Below are 22,598 nucleotides of genomic sequence, written 5' to 3' on the forward strand. Positions count from 1 at the left end.
TCCAGGTCATCTGGCAGACTTGCACCTGCCATGAAGACTAGATTCAAGCTTAGAACATGTTCCTGAGAACATGTTCCGCTCATTTCCTGCTTTCTCAAGGATAATCAGTAACATGGGATTTTGCAGGGTCATGCTGTCTTCTGAATAACACAACCCTTAGAAATAAACCTTAGGGAAGTTACAAAAGCATCATGAAAAAGCAGTAGTGATACAATGCAATTCAAAACACTATTTGCTCTCTTATGATCTGCGAAAGAAGAGTCTGATTGACAACTGCTACAAAAGAAACTTGCGGGGTTAATCTTATCTGGGGAGAAGTGGAAGTCAGTAAGTGTGCAGCCCTATGCTTTCTTAAAACCCTTACCGCTATTCCTAGAAAAGCACCAATTTACTGAAAACAAACAAATGAAAAAACCTACCAGCAGAAGAGACTGGCAGAGCCTCATGCCTTACAATTGCAACCAGCTGGGACATAGGTGAAGGAAAAGAGGATGTATATTTAATGCTTCACACTCTTAAGATTCTAATACTGACAGTAGAGCAACCTCAAGCTGCTTAGCCATCACAGCATCTAAATACAACTTTGAAAGCTTCATGCACTTTGTCTATTCTCTACTTCCTCTGTTGTAGTACTGCTCATTAAGGTTTCATGGTAAGAAAATATAAAGGCTGGAGAAGGTACAATAGAGTTGACAGTTACTAAATAAATGATAACAAGCTAACAAGCTCAAATTGTGGCAATAGAGAGAGGACAGCAAGGGTAAAAATGGACTAACCTGACCAAAGAGCTCTTCAGTGATCTCAAAAGAGAAAAGCGTGTAAGTAATGGAAATGAGGACAGATTGTTTAAGAATTATGAAGTAAGAGTGACAAGAAAACATAGAACCAAAGGAAGAAAACAAAATGAGCATCAGTTGACAGGAGTAAGAAGAAACTGCTCTGTCAGTGCACCAGCATTAAAAGAAAAAAAACAGGGGAAGTGTTAGTTATGCAAGATAAAAGAAAAACAACTGACAGCTGATGACATAAGTAATGAACTGTTCAATATCTGTTTCCACTTCAGTATTCCCTAGTGATGGCAACTACAAGCAACTGTATCCACATAACTGACAAAGAAAGATCTCTGCCTAGTAAGTTAGAACATAAGTTTCCTGAATTTTGATGTTCACAGGACCCCAAACACTTATAATCTATGTTAAAAATGGGTATGCTAACCTCATATTAATATTAAAATTATAAAATATATAAATATAAATTTATATTAATAAAATTATTTTAAAAGTAGCCTCAAAATCAGTTGTAGTAGTTGATGTGAGCATTGGCAAGCTGAATTGTCTATTTTCAAACAGAAGAACAGGGAAGAAGAGAATCAGCAAAAACGTCTTGAGCAGAGTCACAACCATTAATTTTTAATCCTGAAAGTTTTTTAACAAGTACTCAAACTATATTCATCTATGCTTTCCACAATAACTGACAAGTCTGCCAAGAACAAGTTACATTAAAATCCTTTCTTCATGGTAGTGTAAAAAAAAGCAGTAAATCAAGTATCTTATCTTGACATGTGACTGTCACAGGACGTTCTGATAAGCAAGACAAACACAGCTCAGATTAAACTATTACTTTATGAATGCAGAGCTAGAGTTATTGGAAAAGAAAAAAAGTCACAGTCTACTGTCAAAAGGGAACATCAAAAGGATGTTCTGTAGAAGTATGCCCTAGGATATGTTCCATCAATATTCTAACAACCTGGATTATGAAATCAATAGGACAATATGAGTCTGAGTGTCTCCTGGATCTACTGGAGGACAATATTCAAATTTAAAAAGTGCTCTTGACAAGTTAAAAGGTTGTCTAGAAAAACATAGCATTTAATACTGATAAGGAATCATTCAAAACTCAAGCCTGAATCCATCACTGCAGCAAACGACCTCAGATTTTTGATACCTTGAATGGTGCAAGATAGCAAAGGGTTATAAGTATTCTACTCTGTTTTAACTGCCTCACACTATTTGCATTACTTTTTTTTTCCTGACACAATAGCAATACAACCAGTGTAGAGCATGTTGGATTAAAAAAAAAAAAAAAAAAGAGAGGAAAAAAAAATCCACTTCTCTCCTTAAAAGGGATTCCTGACTTACTTCAAATCTATCAATCTTCTCCATGTTTCATTAAACTTTCCAATTCAGAGATCTGGCAATCTTTAACAATTTAGAAGGGAAAAACACTGCCATCTCCTGGAGCAGGTGAAGCTGGGAGTTCTCCAAATGCCTGCATTCTGCTCTCTGTCTTGCATTGCTTTTTATGTACTGAAAAGTAACTTTGGGGACTTAACAAGTCACCATCAGATGTCGCATTTAGAAATAAAAAGGAAAAGGCTACAGTAGCATATGACTTGCAAGATAAATCTTCTGGCCTAGGTTCAGTAGCAGGCCTATTCATCCACTCCACCAAATTCTACATGCTTGAACAGCTTCCTTTTCATCAGCCCTCCTCAACATGCACAAATCCTGAACAGAAATCTCTGTAAAAGTAGCAGTGGGACCAGAAACCAACCATGACAGCTTATTCTCATTAAAAGCATAGCGCATTGCATGAAGTGGAGTTCTAGGTGACTCATGGCCTACAGTTTTCAAATCTTTCTGCTTTTGTCTTGCTTTTACTTTTGAAGGTCCCTGTTCCAATCACTTGTTTTCATCCATCAGCCTTCAAAAAGCAGCTTTTGAGAATGTACCAAATGCTCTATTAGTATAACCTAGTCAGCTCTACACTGAACAACCTGTAACAGTGCATAGGAAGGTACACTCTATCTACAAAATCTATACTATAAAATTATCCTAAGTACTCCACTACCCCTCTTATTCCCTGGCATGGTGTCTGTTAGTTACAGTACTATCCCCGATACCTTCTTTAATGTGCTTTACAATAAGGGGAATAAATAGCCCGTTATCAGTAACTTGGGACACACCCAGAAATAACAATTCATATTGTAGGTAATCTGCAAGCAGTGTTATGTAAAGGCTCTTCCATTTCCCCAATAACACTGCCTATTCTCGTTCTCAGTTCCAGGACTAACTGGAAACTATCTTAAGGGCTGAGTGTCAGTACTGCTCCTGTCAATTGCTACCAAGCCCAAGGATTTAGCTCAGTTACATTTTTAAGTGGATTATATCTGAACTAGGACATAACACAGCTCTTATGTTTTAAAATTGAAATCTTTTTGAACTCAACTGTAGCTGTTTAATCATTTTTCTGAAAAACAGCACAACTACCAAAAAAGCATTAATATCAAAAAGCTTCCACAGTCAGAGAAGCATCAGTACAGCAAAAGGGCTGAATCAGGATGAAAGTAAACTGGCAGATATCTGCGGGACAGAAGAGCCTGCAGTTAAACCTAGAGACACAGGCAAATTTTTAGATACCACCACTTGGATACTAAAGTTAAATCTTACAGAATACTTGAAAAGTGCTATTATTTCCTCCTTCTGGTCATGTGAACAGTACAAACAGTTTATTACTGCTCTCTCTTATTTAGGAATTTCAGGTAATTTCATGCTTTTGCATTCTTCATAGTGGAGAGGTATTTTGCTTAGCCTTCTGAGTCATCTTAAGGGATTTACCTGGTTAGGAACAACTGACCCAAAAGGTAAACTTTAACAGATTATTTTAAAAGTACTCTTGAAAGAAGACAAGTGTTTTTCATTAAACTTTTAGTTTAATTCTACAATATTTGTCTTCCTTCTATTCTGCAATCACAGTTCAAGTTTCGAGGTTCTCAGCTGCCAATGCTAAAGCTCTACTTTTAGGTAAAATCAAGTAAAAATTTTGAAATTTTTTTGCCATCATAACTCAGGTTCATTTTCTGCAGTACAAGTTCTGATGTGATCTTTAGAGAAGAGTGATTTAGGCACCTTAATAAAAAAACTTCTTAGAAATGCAGTATCTTCAGTTCAACATTTTTTATTTTCTAAAATAAAAAAACATGCACATTTCTAATATACAACATTTGATTCTTACCAAAGACATGTTTATAATTTTTTTTCTTTTTAATAAAGATCTCTATCTACAGTCCAAATCCTGAATGCCAATTTGCTCAACTGTTTCTCAGGTAAAGAGATGCTGCTGAAGAAAACGTATATCTGTACTGTTTCAATTGTATTGTTTCAACTGTATTGTTGCAACTGTACCTGCAGAACTAAATAATTCTCTCTTCAGGCACTTACCATTTGGTTAAACCAAGTTTAAGAGTTTCATTTATAAAAAGCAACAAAATTCCAGTCTTTTTACATTTCTTAACTGATTTCCACATGAAAAAAGTGAAGAAATGGAAATTTACACGTCAGTCATCTTACTAAGAGAAAATGCCATATTTCTTCTTCAATTCTTCAACAGAAGCATCTTTTAATCCCATGTGGTTCACATGATTGAATAATACCTGTGTAACTGTAAAAGAAAATCCCAACATGAATGGTTATTTTTTTGATTCATGCTCTTAAAGTAAATTAGTCCAATTATTTCCCCAGTGAGAGAAAGTGGTCTATGGATTATACAGCTGAAGTATGAATACATTTTTAGAACTACTAAGGACGGAAAAAAGCAGTAAAAGGAAATTCTCACTTTGTTTTGACACCCAGGAGCTGCCTAACAACATTTCCTTAAACAGTGTATAATCCTGACAACAGAGAGCTTTTATTTTGTTTACTATCTTGACACTATGCCATTAAATGCAGAAGATAAAAGTTAATGCCAGATGGCAGATAAAGCTTACATAAGGTTAAAGGCGTGAAAGCAATTTGTAAGAGGAATTTACTTGCACTTAAATACGTTATTTTAACAAAATTCACAAATTAATATTTTGAAAGTATAATGGTTATTAGTGAAACTCAGCTATAGATAGTAAATTTAACATTACTTGGTCCCAGATAAATGTTTTGCTTTTAAGTATCTCACTATTACATAGTCTGTCTGGTGTGCTAAATAAATAAAAAGTGTGATATAAACCCCACTTTTATAAACCATAAATTCAAGCCAATGTCAACTTGAATTGCAAACTAAAATAACTGATGCCTCAAGAACAGGACCAAAAACCAGGTTGAGTGGTTTAGAGACATCTACATTCTTTTGCCAATAGAAAAGTCAGGATTTGTCAAGAAATAGTTGTAAATTGCGGAAACTGTGTAATCGGGATACCTGTTATCTCAGACACAAGATTTCATACAAATTCATAAATATTTTACATTACCAGCTAGAAACTGACATGCTAGTGAAGCTTATCAGAATAAAATGCAGTGGTATTACTGATTAAAATAACAGGATTTAGCTATAGTTTCCAAATCTAAATAATAAATATGGAATCAAAGGATTAAGAAAAGCTACATGACATTCATATTAACTTCTAGAATAATCAAAAAGCTAGACAACTAAACTGATTATTATATGGAATAAACAAGAATAGTATTAAATTTTACATATTTTTTGTTAGACTCTAGAGTATCACAAAATGAGTTTTAAAAAGCACTACCAGATTACTTACTTTTTTTCTCTGAGCCTGACATAAACATTACTGCCATGTCAAATCTTTTTAATTCAGAGAGCCTTTGGAGGATTTCAAGGATGAGTGATGGCTCCTCTTTCCTGAAGAAGATTATTAAAAATATAAAAATAGCTACTGTTGATCTGTTGATGAGAAAGATTAGTAACTGCAAGCAATATTAAAGAACTCAGGAAGAAGAAATTAGAGGACCAATAAAATAGAATTCCCTTCTCTGTTTCTCCTATTCTGTACCTTTCTTGTCTTTCCTATTCATTCTTCCATTCACAGTACAAAAAGTCAATATCCAGAAACCGTTATGTAAGTATGATTCTTCTACAGAGCGAAAGGGAAGCAATATAAAAACCTAGAGTGATGCAAACTGACTGCTGGTCCTGTACAAATTGCCTATTACATGATTTAGTGCTTACACCTGGCCATAACATCATCATTTCTGTACATACTGGGGTAGCGTGAAAGGAAGAAGCACCTGTGGCCACAAGAAACTCAGCAAAAAGCTGAGCCAACTACAGTTGCCTATATTTTTATCCATACAGAAAATTTCTAGATTGTGTTCATTTTACATTCTTCTGGTCAATAGTAAACAGACACTGTCTTTGTTACAGACACGAACAAACAGTATTTTTCTTCCATAACTTCACACTTCTTCAGAAGGGAGACAGAACTTTTACCTCACAGCAAACAATTTCAACTTCCTACCCTTTATATGTCATACCACCAAATGCAGGACAGTATGTCTGAAGACAGCATTTTTCATCCATATGACAGATATTTGACTTTTAAGGAAACCAAAGGAAAGGCAAACATTGATTTATGTTTGCTCTTCTACATAAAACAATGCCCTAAAAACATTTCTAGTGTGTGCTCTCAGAAAAACTAATTCAGAGAAGCAGCACACTGCCTCTGACAGGCAAAATGAACTTTAGCACTCAAATGGTAGTGTGGATAGAAATTTCAAAAATAATTTGTCAGGTCCTGTCTTATCAGAACTTCAGTCTCCAACACAGATTTACCACAGGCTACTGTAAAATGCTAGCACATAATTAGAAGTCTCAGTGCATCACAATAAGCATGGCATAAAACCAAACCTCTCTGAATTTCTCAGTTTTAGAAAGTTAAAATAGAAGACAATGTGCAATTATATGTGATAACAGAATACACACAGCAATAAAAGTTATTTCATGCAGTCTAATGCTACTTTCTCCTCCTCCTTAGAAGAATTTAACAGCCCACAGTAAAAAAATGTTTCTTCACTTCTTTTCTATCTGATTTTTCAAGATAAGTTTCATTTCTTATGAAGGAACAATTGAGTCATTCCAATTACTATATTATGTTCATGTAATGTTATGTCCTGGAAGTAATTTTGTATGCCTGAGGTTGGGACTAGAGAGAAAAAGACCACAAACAAGCACACAATAAAAAACCAACCTCCCTCCTGTCAAATAAAAAAATAAACCCCCAAACCCCTCAGAATAGCAATAAGGAATGTAAAACAAAGGAGGAGTTAAACTTACTCAATGTAGAAATCATGTAGAATTTTCAGTATCTGGTTAAACAAATCTGGATCTAAGGATTTCTGAAACAGCTTTGCATAAAGCGAGGGTTCTATTTGCTTAGGAAAAATTGAAAAAGTGTTATTTTTGGACAAAACAAATACAACTAAGTCATGAGAATCAGATGTCCATTTTAAGAATGTCTTGGACAATGCTGAAGTGCATGAAAACAAATGAACCCCACATGACACTATGTGACATTAAATATCAATTTTGGGGTTGTTTTTGGCTGTGTTTCAAGCATTTGTTCAGTTTAAAATTGTTGCTATGTCTAATTACCCTAGAAGCATTCACTTGAAAAATTACAATTTAAAATGGTTACTAATGTATTTAAGTCTTTAAAGAACAAGGGTGTATGATTGAAAAATAAAGATTATACACTCAAAGTGAGTGAAAAGTCAGGCACAAGTGAAGAAATACTCAGATGTAGACCAAACTGTTTGTGAAGGCAATTAAAAAAAAGGTGCTATTGTACACTGTTAACACATTCTAAACACAGCTCTCTCTTCCACCTAAGTGTGCTGTTTCTTCAGCATCAGTTGAAGAACTATTGATAGTTCTGTTGATACTCTACATTTCATACCTTCAGGTACAAGTACATGTTTTCTGGGCAGTCTTTCAACTTCCTGAAGTCAGACTCAAGCTGGAAAGAGTTTGCAGGAACAGCAGGAACTGGAGAAGCAGACATAAATGACCTTCTGATATCTTTTTCTCTCTGTTTGCTTGCAGGGGAAGCTGAATGCAATGTTGATGAAATTCCTTTCACGCTAACAGGAAGCCTGCAAAGGTATTTTGAAATACATAATCAAGAAAACTTTTAAGGAAATCCTACACTGAGACCTTACTGGAGATCTATTTATTAAAAGTTAAAATACTAACAATTATTTTAAAAATAATGTGTTTTAGCTTAAGCAGATATTTAAAAATCTCTTTAATCTATAAAAGTTTTATATTTGATTCACCTTTTCTAAAAAGAAATACTGCAAACACATCTGCAAATACTTAAATTTACTCAGCCTCTCCTTGTTTCTGGAAATACCTGCATTTTATGGTATGTTTCTCCAATACATAACTAAAAAAATAACATTTTGTGCAATTTCATAATGCAAAACAATAACCATGTCAAATGAACAAACTGGTTTCAACACTGATAGCAGTGGATCTATTTTTTGTCTTATAAGTTGTCACTTAAGTCCATTTATTTTTCAGACATTATAAAATAGCTAAGAATATACTTTTTTCTTCAACACTTCACAGTAAATCCATCTAACTGAGCTGGAAAAGGTGGGTGAAGAGGAAGTGTTTCTCATATAAATTCTTCAATCAGGGTTCCATAAAAAGTATTTACTATTAACAAAATGAGACAGTATCAATGCAGTGGACAACAAGTAGAGTTCCAACCCTCAGCAAAGAGAAACCTTCTATTCTTTAGTGTAGTTTCAGCAAGCCAGATTTGAGTTTGCCTAACTAACACAATGTAACTTAGAAGCTCTGAGTAAATCTGAAGTTATTAGCTGAATGCTCAGCAGAGGAAAGTGTGTTGACACTTATCTGCTCCTCTTCTCTCACACAACTGGTGTGCAAAGAATACTTGAACTTTGCCAAAAATCTATTCTAAACCACTACAAATAAAAATCACAGCTAGGGAAGATGGAGTGCACAAGCAAGAGAGAGTATGGTATGCAGGAAAACATTATGACTATTTTTATTTTCAGTGTGAGTTTTCCATCTGACACTAAATAGATCACACTTGACTCAACCACTGCACGATCAAAGAGGTAGATGTGCCAGAACTGCAGTTTCTTTCAACATTTTCTTTTTAATTCAGATTCTCCAAAATGTATTTGATACCTCACCACATGTAGACATCTGGAAATGAAGATTACCTTTCAACTACATTTTGCTTTTTAAAAGAGGATCATTATTATACTTACTTTAATGGTGATGTATCACTGATTTCTTCTATTTTCAGGTGCTTTGCTTTTGGAATATCTGTTGTAGCCAAGAGATCATCCTGATCTAGAGTCTCTGTTCTTTCAACACTCACTGAATTCCTCCAGTCATTGACTACAGAAGTAGTGCTGGGCAAGTCCCCATCTGGTGTATCATCATCATCAACTTCTTCAATTTCTATTCTTCGCAATGGCTTCTAAACAGAACGCATAGCACATATCATATGCAGACTCAACACAAGTGTTTATACAGGCCCCTGACACAGGTTAAATTTAATCATAATTTAAAATAATCTTATGATAATCAGTTACATCTGTAGTGGTGCACATAGAAGACACTTTCAATAAAGGTAAATGGCAAAAAAGGAAACTTGATTAAATTCTACATGAAGCCTGATATGATAATTTTATTGCTTTTCCCTCATAAACCAGTATATACTTACTCTAGAGGATCTCAGAATCTGCATTGTGTTTTCACAGTAATAATTAAAATAATAATAATTAAAAATCGACACCTTTTTTCCTGCTAAGGTTGAACAGGCAAGATCTATCATATGCTTTGACCAATGATGCAGTCACTTTGTATGTAATCTAGCAAGACAAGAAAATATCCAGCAATACAATCATTGACCCACAATTTAAAATGTTGACATAATAAATCTCTATAACTCAACTCTGTTGACTAACCAAGTTACATATATTGAAAGGTAATTAATTCCACCACTAGAGAACACAGTAACTAAAAGGTTTCAGCCTCTTCAATCTCTACATGATTATCATTATTTTTGGCCATCACCTAGCACCACCTTCACAGGTCTTGCATTAAAAAAAAACAAAACAAAACAAAACAAAAAAAACATCACTTTTTGCTTTGGAATTTCATTTTCTGAACATGCAAATAGCATGTATTGCTCTAGAAATACTGATGCAAATGCACATGATTAAACATACTCAACAACTGAGACTTTTAAGAAATGGCAGATTTCTGTGTCCAATGCTAACACGATCCCATTGTTAAGTCTTCACTGCAGTCTGCAGACTGCTTTAAATCATGTAAAAAAAGCCCCTTGTCATCTTGCTGTATTGACAGCCAATACCATCTCATCACTGTGGCTGACTAGCAGATACGAAATAAAATTTCAGTTCTCTCTGCAATCGTTGGGCAGTACTAAAAGCACAGATTTTCATCTATACTTCTACTTTAACAGAATAACAAGAGAAATACAACCAGTTTAGTATCTCCTGAACACTTAATATATATAATTGTCAGTAATACTTCAGGTACATCAGACCTTAAATAAATTAATTATGATTTATAGAAATATTGTATCTAATTATAGAGAGCACATAATAATCCCCCCTCCCAAAGGATCAAAATAACCACTTTCTACTAAAACTATCCATCTAAATTATATATTTCATGAAGGTAAGCAAATATTTTCAAATTATCAAAAGCAGAACATTACACAGAATAAGTACATACAAACAAAAGCATGAGTAAGTTTTGCACTTACATAACTCATTTCTTAATGTATAAAGATTAAATGCACTAAAAGAGGAAGCCTAATACATAAAGAATGCTGGTATTACTCTCTGTATTATCATATTTTTTCATATATAACTCATTAATCTATAACCACTGACAATTCATAGTCAAAAAATATTGCTTATTGAAAACCACTACCCTGCTGTTCTACAGTTTATGTGGATAAAAATGCAGGCTCAAAGCTCTTGCAGTAGCTCTGCGTGACAGCAGCATAGGCAAAATGTCTTATTACCACTATGGTGCTGCTGTAGAAACTGTAAACAGCAGAAGAAAAGAAGGAAAGTTTACCCAGGGCTTTGTCAAGCCTGCAATCAAACACAGAGACTCAATTGCCTCCCTTTTCCTCTGAACTGCAATGTTAGCTATAGACACGGGACAGGGCTGTGGGGTTGCCTCCCTATTTCACATTATAAAAGTATGCATACATCATGTTTTCTGAAGGTGGTACTGTAGGCTTGAATGCTTACACCACTGCTGCTGTTAACTTCAGCATTTCCATGTACATGTATGTTCTTGAAACATATCAAGAGCAATTTCTGGCTTTCCACAAGCCAAGAGTTAATCTACAAGAAGTAGATTTTTAAGCTCTACTTTACCCATCATTATAGAAAGCAACTCACAAAACAACTTACTGTTGTTTTAATCTGTAATGGGTCATCAATCAGTTTCACTATATTTTTTATTTCTGTTTCTTTTATCAATACCGCAGGATATTCTTGATGAGTTCGCTGTTCTTTCTCAGTTAATTCCTGAAAAAAAATTGGCACGTTATCCAAAAGATCAGAAGTTTGATGAACAATTACTCCCAAAGAAACAAAAAACCACCAAACTTGCATAAGCATACATACATTCCTTATTTTAGCAAGTTCGTTCATTGCTTGTTTATTTCCAGGTTCCAGCTTCAGAACAGCTTCAAAATCTGGGTGAAAAACAACATATAAGCTGTAGATTTTACAAGTTACAGTGTACTCATGGCAGATTCTTAAACCTTCTATTTTCCTTTCACAGCTCTAAAATTAATTAAAGGCACGTAAGTCACGGAATCACAGAATGGGCAAGGTTGGAAGGGACCACAGTGGGTCCTCTGGTTCAACTTCCCTGCTCAAGCAGGTTCATCCTAGAGCACAAGGCTCAGGATTGTGTCCAGATGGTTCCTGAAGTGAGGGAGACTCCACAACCTCCCTGGGGAATCTGTTCTAGTCACTCACACAGTAAAGAAGTTCTTCCTCATATTAAGGCGGAACTTCCTGTGCCTCAGTTTCTGTCCATTGCCTCTTGTCCTAATATTCAGCACCACCAAGAAGACTCTGGATCCATTCTCTTGACATCCTCCCTTCAGATACACTCACTGATGAGGTCCCCTCTCAGACATCTCTTTTCAAGGCTGAACAAGCCCAACTCCCTCAGCCTCTCCTCATAAGAGATGCTCCAGTCCCTTAATCATATTTGTCACCCTCCACTGCGCCTACTCCAGGAGCTCCATGTCTCTCTTATATTGAGGGGCCCAGAACTGTTCACAGTACTCCAGATGTGGCATCACTAGGGCTGAGAAGGATAGGATCAACTTCGTCAGCCTACTGGCAATGCTCTTACTAATGCACCCTGGGATACCACTGGTCTTTCTGGCCACAAGGGCACACTGCTGGTTCATGGACAGTTTGTTGTCCACCAAGACCCCCAGGTCTTTCTCTGCAGAGCTGCTTTCCAGCAGGTCAGACCCCAGACTACCCTGGTGCATGGGGTTATTCTTCCCCAGGTGCAGTACCCTGTATTTGACTTTGTTGAATTTCAGACAGTTCTTCTCCGCCCATCTCTCCAACCTGCTGAGGTCCTTCTGAAGGACAGCACTCTGGGATATCAGCCACTCCTCCCAGCTTTATGTCACCAGGGAATTTGCTGAGGAGGTGTCTGCCCCTTCATCCAAGTCACTGATGAATAAGTTAAACAATACTGGGCCCAGTACTGAACTCTGGGGGATACCACTAGTGACAGGCTTCCAATTAGAGCCTCTGACACTGATATAACCCTCTGGGATCTGCTTTTCATCCAGTTCTCAATTTGCCTCAGAGTCCAGTCATAGGTCATCCTAATGCTTATACCATGACCCCCTTTTTAAACAAATTTTTCAAAACTATTTTACTATTTATCATAAACAATAACAATTGTAATTTCACACAAAACTGTCTTGCCGACACATGGATATCAACACAAGAGTTTTTATACATGTTCAGTGAAACCCAACAAAATCCCTCAGTTTTTCCTTTTTGCACTGATAATACTGATTAGTCCGAGTAAAAAAAATCAGCATGTCCTTATACTGATCTCATTACCTGTCACATTTAGTCTAATTTAAAGTCATACCTTGCATAGCTTCTTTTAGCTTTCCAAGAGCAACTCTGGCAGCTCCTCTTCTGGCAAAAGCTTTAGAATACGAGGCGTCTAAGAGCAGAGCTTGTGTACAGTCATTTTCTGCCTCTTCATATCTCATCAAAAGAGTAGTACAAAATTAATAATCAGTTTCAACAGGAAGTTTCAACTGAAAACACAGATCTACCCAAACCAATTAAAATATAAAGGTAGATCCTAATTTCCTACATACATATACATATCACTGAGCTACAATGTAAACAAAAAAACCCCAAAAAAACCAAACAAACAAAAAAAAAGCATAAAATATGATTTTTCAGCACCTTGAAATTTGAGTCAAATCTTATGGCATCTCGTAACAGAAAAATTCACTTCCTCTGTGAAAATAAATGTTTAAAGCTTGTCAGAGCAGAGTTCACTTTAAACATTCAATAGTCTTAAAATCAAAGTCACTACCATGGCTTTGTACTTCTGAAAATCAGAAATACCATTACAAAGTACAAGGAAGGAGAAGCAAGCCAACATGAGAATAAATTTTTCTACATCTGAACTTCTGTGACTTGTCCTTAACTATTTCAGAATGGGAAGTTCAGTAAATCCTTGCATTAGTGTTATTTGTTTATTTTAAGATCAAATTTTTCCATCCCATTTGTATTTAGTTATATTAGATCATGATTCCACTATGTGCTCATTAAAATATTTTCATTCATTCCTCTTCTTCTTCAAAATACCATTAAATTTACAGAAATTAATTTTTATTTGCAGTTCTTATCAATACTAGCAGTTTGTATGAATACCAATGAGCTTCTGTTTTATGTTTGATTCTCTTTCAAATGTAAAGACTCATGATACACAGACTTATCAAACAGAATCGATTTTCTTGCTTGGCAATTCAATTAAAGTATCACTTTCTCTGAATCTCAGAGAATATTACTTGCATTCTGATATACTTTAAATAATAATTGTTGTGTCAAAAATACCAGCCATGCAACCTATTTTATAATATCCTAATTTGAGATCAATGTACTGTCTTTACAGACACCCAGCCTTGTCACAGAACACATGACCAACACAACACTGAACTCTCTGCTTCTCATGCTACCATCTTGAAAGTTTTAAACTATCACACCACCAGCAACTCAAAAAAATTTCAGATTTCAAAAATGGTCATATGAAACTTATCTAATTTGCTAAAAAGCATGCATTTCCTACTGTTTCTGGGTTAGCTGGATAAAGCTTAATTAAAAAATAAACAAACTACACATACATGTCTCCATTAGTGAATTTAAAAAAAAATTTTAAAATATCACAATTTCCAGAAAAAGCTTGTATTCATTCTCTTTGAAGTCAAAAGCTATAATCCACTTCTTTTTACAGTGCAACATTAGTAGCTGAGCATGTTTTATAGTCAAAAAAGACAAAGGTTCAGGCAGTTCCTTTCAGAAAGGTGAATATCTGAACTTTATACATATAAAAGAACAAACAACCAACTTTAGAAGCTGTAATTTCATACTGGTGCTATTTCATTTTCTCAGAACTTTTTTCTACAAAATGCATTGCAAGATCACACATACAGATTTGTTCCCTTTCCTTTACTGCTTTCAACATGATTTATTCTAGACTGAATTGTAACAAGAATTAGAAGGAGTGACAATATCTGAACTTGAATGAAAATCTACTGGATCATTGTTCTGTCTAGTTCACATCAAACAAACAATACAGCATTTGCAATTCCACTTACTTCTCAATCTTTAGGTAGGCCATGGCTCTGTTAGCTGGCAGCAGCGCATTAGTGCCATCTGCTGCGATACCACGGGTGTAACATTCTATTGCAGCCTCATACCTTCCTTCTTTGAAATAACCATTACCCTGGAATATTTAGGTCAGAAAAAAAAAGAGCATTAAGAAAGATCCAGTGCAATGAATCCTTTTAGCAAACAGGGTCACAACATCACAAGTACAGATCACAAAAAACACCCATATCAAGCCAGATATTTATGGCATATTTCCTCATATCTAGATAGAACACAAAAGGTATCTTAATTATTTCTAATACTTCAAGGATAAAAAAATCTGCTGCATGAAGAGTTTAAGTGCACACTTAAATCTACAACCTTGTATTTATCTTTATGCTTGATGTGCAGGATAAGCCATCCTGCAACTCCTGAATTTAAACATGAGCTGAACCTTTACAATTCCCCTTTCAACATGACTTTTGCACTGCACGAATTCATCTTTACCCTGCTACATCCACAAATCTTATTCCCAAATATTACCTGGGGATATATAATACAAACGTTGTTGGTTTGTAATTAATGCTCTATACAAGAAAATTACTTTTTTGTTTGTTTTTGGGGGACTAAAACTATCTTTTGCTTCTCAGTACTAATATGAAGCCACATATCTCCTCTGCTTCTACTCTACTCACTGGTAAAAAATGAAAGGCCATAGTTCAGACTTGACAAGATCCATGTTGCCAGGAATAGGCCTGCAGTGAGTCAACTTTGCTACCAATGAAGTATTGCATTAGACTGAAATTTCTGTTATGTGATCTATTAAAACTCTTGTTCCTTCTACCTACTTCATGTAGGGTTTCATTCTTTTCCTACTAATTACTTCTCACAGCCAGTGTAACAGTTTTGAATATTGGTAACTAGTCAGAAGTTACATAGCTGGGTAAGTGAACAGATATAAAATTGGTGATTTAGTTGGTAATGTTATTTCTTAATTGAAAGAGTGGTGAGATGGAGAAATCAATAAGCCAACTTTGAGTTAAGACTATGTATCCAGAAATATGCTTTTTTGTCATTGTTGCCTGCACCCCCAAAGTCCGTCTTATAACTCCTTTTCATCATGCAATCAAAGGTTTAAAACCACAAGAAATAATCCACAACTGTACTTAGACAAGCAGGGGTCAGGATCAAAATGCATATAATAATGGAGAAATGGGATCTTTGTTAAGTGCAGTTCAGGTTCTACTTGTCTTACCACATATTTGAAATTCAGCATATGCAATTTGGGCCATAAAAGCTACCTTGCATACTTCTTCCTCCAGAAGAATCCAAACAGAACTCACTGTCCCACTCACCTCCCTACAGAGCCCAGAATGGGACACAATTAAGGTTATGCCAAGGACACTGCATTTATGAAGTTTAAGACAGCATCAGGTTTAATTTATACATTTGCATAGCTATAAGCACAACACAACACTTGTCTTTACTAGGTCTCTCCTGTTCCACCAGAACCTGTGATTTACCAGATCTTTTTCTGCAATAGCCTTCTGCTTGAGCTGCTGCTCTTCAATGCACTGCTTCTCTCCGTCTGTTAATCCTGTTCTGACATCTTCAAACTCTTTCTGTTCTGAACTTGCTTTTGATGACAGAGCCTGCAAAGATGAATTTTTTCCCTCAGTAATAATGTCTCCACTTACACATTTTCAGAACACAAATTACAATAAACTCTAAACTTTTAAGATGCAAACATCTGCCAAACTTTTTAACACAAGTGCCTGTGTTGTAAATTGAATACAAATTAAACAGACCATTTTAAATTGTTTCTTGAAAATGTATCTCTATGAGGGACTGCGAGTCAGAATAATATTTGGTAAATAAAAAGCATGTAATTTCTGAAGCACAATGCAAAATGACTCATGAAACCTGTTTGTATATACTCCAATTCACAAATCATTTATTTCCTCAATTCCTGGAAACTTTGTGTCTTCATTCCTAAAACAAACTTTTCAAGCACTTTCAAAAATACAGTTGAAGAGGTATAAGCATATTCATACAGCACTGACAAGTAAGCTTATATTTGGTAAGTCGTCATTATCAACATTCTCTCTCTGTCATGAAAGGGATCAGAATGGCAGTAGACTACTATGCTCTGCTCAAAACAACTTCCTAGTTTGGCTGACCACAGCAATCAGTGGGACTACAAGCAGGCTAGCTGTCCAGTTTTAAAGGCCAAGAGAACACAGAGGTTCTCTCGTGTTGTGCTACCTTGTAGCAAGTTTGACTGAAAGAAGCATTAACACTGGAAGTAGAAAATGAGGGAAAATTAAAAACCCCCAAGTGACCAAAAAAACCAAAACCAAACAAAAAACCCCAGATGGTGTACACACAGTCTTAGTCTGCTGATTCACTATTACACTGATGTTTGCGTATATGCTAGTTTATCCAGAAGTAAATCAATTACAGATGTTGACTTCAATGAACTTCAAATGCCATAGAAAGCATGACAATTTGTTGAATCAGTTCCTGTTATAAATACAGATTGATATAGACTGAACAGTGTGTATTAATTTATGCTAGAGTCTATTAAACTTATTACCTGATCAATTTTCTTCAGTTCATTTTTAGCTTCAAAATTATTTGCATCCAGCTCCAAAACTTTTTCATAATCTATCAGAAGACCAGAAAAATATGTTTCAGGTAGCAAGGACAGATCAGTAAGAGCATTCTTTTGAGATAATCTTTTTTCTGTAGTTACTCAAGAAACCTGAGATATTGCAAGGAATACATCATTCTAAGACATTTAAAGCTGAATTATTCTAGAACTACTAATATCTGCAGCAATCATTGGGACTTGCTACTTGAACTTTACCTTGCCAGAAGGATATGCAACATGGTATTTCATTTCTTTGTTTATAGGAAACAAAAATTAAATTCCTACCTCAAATAAGCAGATCACACAAGCCCTAATCAAGCTTATATGTATTCTAAGGAAAGAATTTTAAAAAGACCCACCTTCTTTAGCACCTTGAAGATTTTTCAAAGCAAAGCGAGCGGCCCCTCTTCTCACATAAGCCTTAACGTAATTTTTATCTAAAGCAAGTGCTAAATTGCAATCAGATTCCGCAACAGAAAACCTATCAAAGAGAAAGGACTGAATAGTTTGGACACATCTAGGTAACAAAAACACAAAACTTTAGCAATTTATCTTATTTTGAACCTTCCCAAGTTCTTGATAAAATGGAAATCTTACATACTTCAGAAGGGGCACAGAACAAATATTTAAACATCTCTTGATTCGGAATACATCAAAACAAGGAAAACAGAGGTCAACAGCCTCTACTACCACAGAAAGAATAAGTCAACTCCTCTGTAACCTTTCTACCCCCAAAAAAATCAAAGCCTTAGAAAAAGAGCTCACTGAATCTGAAAGGCAATTTAGATGATGAACTTCCTCTTTTTTCTTCAAGTGTTACATTCTAACATAGAAGACAGTGAACTTTAGCATGAAAGCAGAGGAAAAATAGATGAGGGAGACTACTAGATTCCTTATCCTAGTGATTCTTATTTTACTTGGAAATTGAAAGGCAGGTTGAAACAGCAGTTTTACATAGACTATATCACAGCATGATATATAATCAAGACTTAAAACCAGACAAAAAATCCAAAGGTAGCATTTCACGTAAGAAAACATTACAGATTTCACAATGCAAGTCTTACTTTCTCATTCTATAAAAAGCCGATGCTCTGTTTGTGGGCAATACTGGATTGTATGGATCAGAATGCATCCCTCTAGTATAGCATTTTATAGCTTCATCAAAGTTTCCTTGTTTAAAGTAGTTATTACCCTGCAAATAGAAAAAAGCCTTTTCAGCAAGTTACTTTACATTCACAGACATGTTGCTAATTTTTGGTGGGGAAAAAAAACATTTCTCAAGAAGTACTGTTTTACTGTGAAAAGTGTTTTTAAACTAATATATTCTAAAGCATCCCACACATTAAATAGTTCCCATGATATATGCAATGACAGGGTTTTACAAAATATTGATTTTCAGTATCTGTAGGTCATTTCCAGAAACTGATTACAAGCACATACACAGCTGCTTAAATTACTGAATTTTTGTTTATTTGGGTTTTTTTAAGTTTTTAGTAACTAGATTAGGCACCTTTGCTTTCCAAGGTAATTATTATCATTTCTCCCTCCTTTGGGACACAACTTTTATCTCATGTACCCTCAAGTACTTCATTGCAGTCAAGATGATAATGGTAAAAGGCACCTCAATTGCTCAGTGCAGACTGCAGGTTACACGTTTAGGAATTTCCACAGAAGAACACCAAAAAAATCCCCAAAAAATAACACAAAAAAACTTACAGAAATACCAAATCAAAACTAAAACTCTTCTGAAGTAAAGCATGCACTGAGAGATGGGCTAGGTGATTGTTTACAAACAAGGAACTTTCCCAAAACCACACAAGTTGCTACATAACTTAGCCTATTTCTCATGGCAATGAATCATGAGATAGATCTCTCTCTGTATCCCACCTTATTAGGTAAAATGGAACTGGTACAAACTTGAAATTACTAAAGCAAAGGAGACATACAAGTTCATCCATCATTCCCAGATGTAGAGGCCTCACAAAGGGACCGTCTCTAAATTTTTGAGGATTTATTTTGGGACACTCAGGTGTTTTGTTCAGGTAAAAAACAGTTTGACCTATATGGCAATTCTATACAGCAATTCAACTTCTCAAAGCAAAATGTCATCAATATATTTATCATCGTAAGCATCCATTAATCAGAATCTGACAGGTTTGCTGCTATTTGTGATGAGAAGAAAGAGAACTGCAGTGAGAATTTTCTATTTTGGAATAGGCAGGAAAAGAGACGTAAAAACTTCCAGACAGGCAATTCTTCCACCAGATGTGTGGTCTCAGTGGATGATCTTTTAAAACAAACTACGAATGCTCCTACATCTAAATTGCTACTCTGACAATAACACACATCTATAATGCTATAACCTTTTCCTTCTCTGCAAGAGCCTTTTCTGCATCTATACGAATTCCATCTTCTTCAGAGTCTGATTCCGGAGATACAGAATCATGAGTACTATCTTCTTTATCGAGTTCTTCAAGTATTTTATCCTGAAATCAGAAAAAACCCCAAACCACTTATTACCTTCGTTATAATTCAACAGTGCAAAATAATACAAGTAAGGTTTTAGGAAAAGTATATACATGTTTTCAAAAATTTTTACCTCTCTCTACTAAGGAGTACTCCACATTTCAAAAGAGAGAGAACTATCCCAATACTAACAGTTGTGTTTAATCTTAAATTCTACTAGAATTATGACCTTTTCATAGATCTACTGTTAACACAGATTTTTTTCCTTAAACTCAAATTCAATCTGCTGGAAAAAAGCACAGTCAATAGAAAACCAACTATTTATCAATATTCCAAATACTAAACACATAACCTTTTTGGGAGATAGCTACTTTATATGTTCATATGGTACCCACCACAGTTAGATAACAACTTGTGGACTGAACTCTCAGGACTATAACAAAATTTTATTTAACACAGCATCAGCTGGGGACAAGACTCAGGTAATAAATCAAATATTCTGACTCACCACATCAAGTTTTCCCCATGCTTCATAATCATAAGACTTGATCTTGTTTTTCTTGTTTTCTTCAGAGGTTATCTTTGAAGGGACTTTACTTTTGCTTTTCTTCTTTTTCTTAAAAGCCTTGTTTCGAATTGGTGGTAAATTCTAAATTAAGTAATTTAATATAAAACAGATGCGTGAAAGTCACTCGCACTGAAGTATCTACAGTACCTATGTTTAAATACAGTATGTATCCACTGACTAGTTTTATTTCAGAAATCCATCCAGCAAGCTGTTCTCCTGAACTCCACAAAACCACTACAGACAAGTATAAATCTTTCAATATACAGCAAATATGCAGAGTATAACTGAAGAATAATTTCAATATATTAAAACTCAGCAGTAAATAAGTGATACTGATGCTGCCACAGATATATTCTCATAAATATACCCCAAAATGACTAAAAATTTACTGGCCTCATCACCTCCAGAGGCTACTACCCCACAGTTCTGTTGGTGGAGCAGTTTACAGAGGAATCTTTGGTCTACTTCAGCTAGGTTAGTTCACACCTTCTATTCCGATACTTTAAGTCAACAAATGTAATTATTATAAATGTAATTATTACAAACATTATCACATTATGAACAGCTAAGTTGATACTGGTCTTGTGATCTTTACCTCTTCTGGGACCCCACTCTGCTTCCTTAGTTCAGAATCCACTTCTTTAATATCTTTTTCCCAGCTCTCCAATTCTCTCACAAAATCCTGCAGCTCTTCAGCATTTTGCTTCATTTGCAGCTGTACTTCTATCGTTTTATTCGGTGCATTCATTGTGGAAAAAGGCTTTCTAAAAAGGAATTTGATAAGTATGTAGAGAAAGAAGCTGACTATTTCAAAATTAAAAAGTCTGACTTATATGCAAGTCAGGTTTCCCAACAGCATAGTAGGAACGTTAAATACTAAGAGATCAAAAAGAAACACAATTTAAATGTCATTGAAAATATGAAGGGAAGCCATTATTCAGATATAACAAAGTATATCATAAGAAACAAGTCATGCTTTCCTGACTAAATGTAAGGTAAAGTGCCCAACAAGTCAATGGTAAAAGTGCCAGTTGAAAGTGCCAGCAAGTCTCGAAAACTTAATAATTAATAAATAATTAAAAATTAATTATAATATTAAAACTTAATAATTAATAATAAATTTTGCTCTTAATTTTACTGTCTTAAGTGAGGAAGTTTTATTATCAAAAATTATCAAGCAACAATTAAAAAGTAATCTTACAAATAAAAATCTTGGTTACAATTCAAACCCCCCCCATATTTGTACAGTTCATAGCACAAAAAACTGAAAGGATGAAACAAACATGCTTTGAAAACAACCATGACTAAGTAATTCATGATGAGCTAAATACAAACTTAGAGAAGAATTATGAATGATTGCTAACTGTAATCTCTTGACTGAAAGCTTCAGGATCAATGTTACAAGCCTCATGTAAGTATAAATAAACTACAGAGATAGTACACATATCCTGGCCAACGGCAGCTAGAATAAGATACTCCAAAAGATGAGAGAAAATGCGTTGTGATTTGCTGAACTTTTCCTTTTGCCATCACTGACTGAAACAGTTTCCACTAAACACATAGAAATCTAGCATGAAATCTGGCTGTTTCTTCTCTGGCTGTTTCGTTCTAGTGTATAATGTAAGTTTGCTCCGCTACCCACTAGCCGTACACAACTTAGCAACAACCTTCATCCGCACCGTGACGGTGGCCTCTTCCCAGCACAGCTCTTACACCCTCTCAAGGCGCTTTTATTGGATTCTCAGAGCTGGGCCCTTCCCAGCACCCGAGAGCCGCCCGGTTCCCGCGGCTGTGCGGGGCAGCAGCCGCACGTCCTGGCCGGCAGCACCAGGGGCAGGGCGGGCCCGCCGGGAGCGGCTCCCCAGGCCGTGCCGCAGGAGGCCCCGGGGCGGAGCAGCCCCCCGGATCCCCAACGCGCGCCGCTGCACCGCCCCCAAGTTACAGCGAGGCCCTGACTCCATCAGGGTGGGCTCCCCCTCGCTCCGCCGGGCCGCCAATGGACCACGGAGTAGCGACACCGCGGGGCTCGGGCACCGCTGCTCATCCTGCCCTCCCCGGCCTCACCTGCTCCGGGTGCCCCGCTCCGGCTGCCGCCTCGGCTGCCGCCTCTCCCCGCCGCCCCCGCCCGCCCCGCGCGGCCGAGGCCCCTCCCCGGATGCAGCGCAGCCGAGCGAGCCCGGGCCCGCCCCCGCCCACGTGCCGGGAGCGCGGG

At 36.1% G+C, this 22,598-nt stretch overlaps 1 protein-coding gene across 1 annotated transcript; it reads right to left on the minus strand.

The window, feature by feature from the left end:
- Window positions 1–3,941: 3,941 nt before the first annotated feature.
- On the minus strand, window positions 3,942–22,505 carry RPAP3 (RNA polymerase II associated protein 3). The gene is made up of 17 exons (XM_050324609.1): window positions 22,451–22,505; window positions 20,982–21,150; window positions 20,327–20,467; window positions 19,716–19,838; window positions 18,417–18,544; window positions 17,712–17,833; window positions 17,296–17,366; window positions 16,223–16,351; window positions 14,708–14,835; window positions 12,961–13,082; window positions 11,448–11,518; window positions 11,232–11,348; window positions 9,036–9,250; window positions 7,685–7,880; window positions 7,063–7,160; window positions 5,531–5,631; window positions 3,942–4,440 (listed from the first exon to the last, which is right to left on the minus strand). The coding sequence occupies exons 2-17, from the start codon at window positions 21,132–21,134 to the stop codon at window positions 4,349–4,351; spliced, it is 2,007 nt and encodes a 668-aa protein (XP_050180566.1). The 5' UTR covers window positions 21,135–21,150; window positions 22,451–22,505; the 3' UTR covers window positions 3,942–4,348.
- Window positions 22,506–22,598: the final 93 nt, after the last annotated feature.

The sequence above is a fragment of the Myiozetetes cayanensis genome, unplaced genomic scaffold (assembly GCF_022539395.1).
Source record: "Myiozetetes cayanensis isolate MyiCay16 unplaced genomic scaffold, myiCay2020 scf3, whole genome shotgun sequence".
In the NCBI taxonomy this organism is placed as follows: Eukaryota; Metazoa; Chordata; class Aves; order Passeriformes; family Tyrannidae; genus Myiozetetes; species Myiozetetes cayanensis.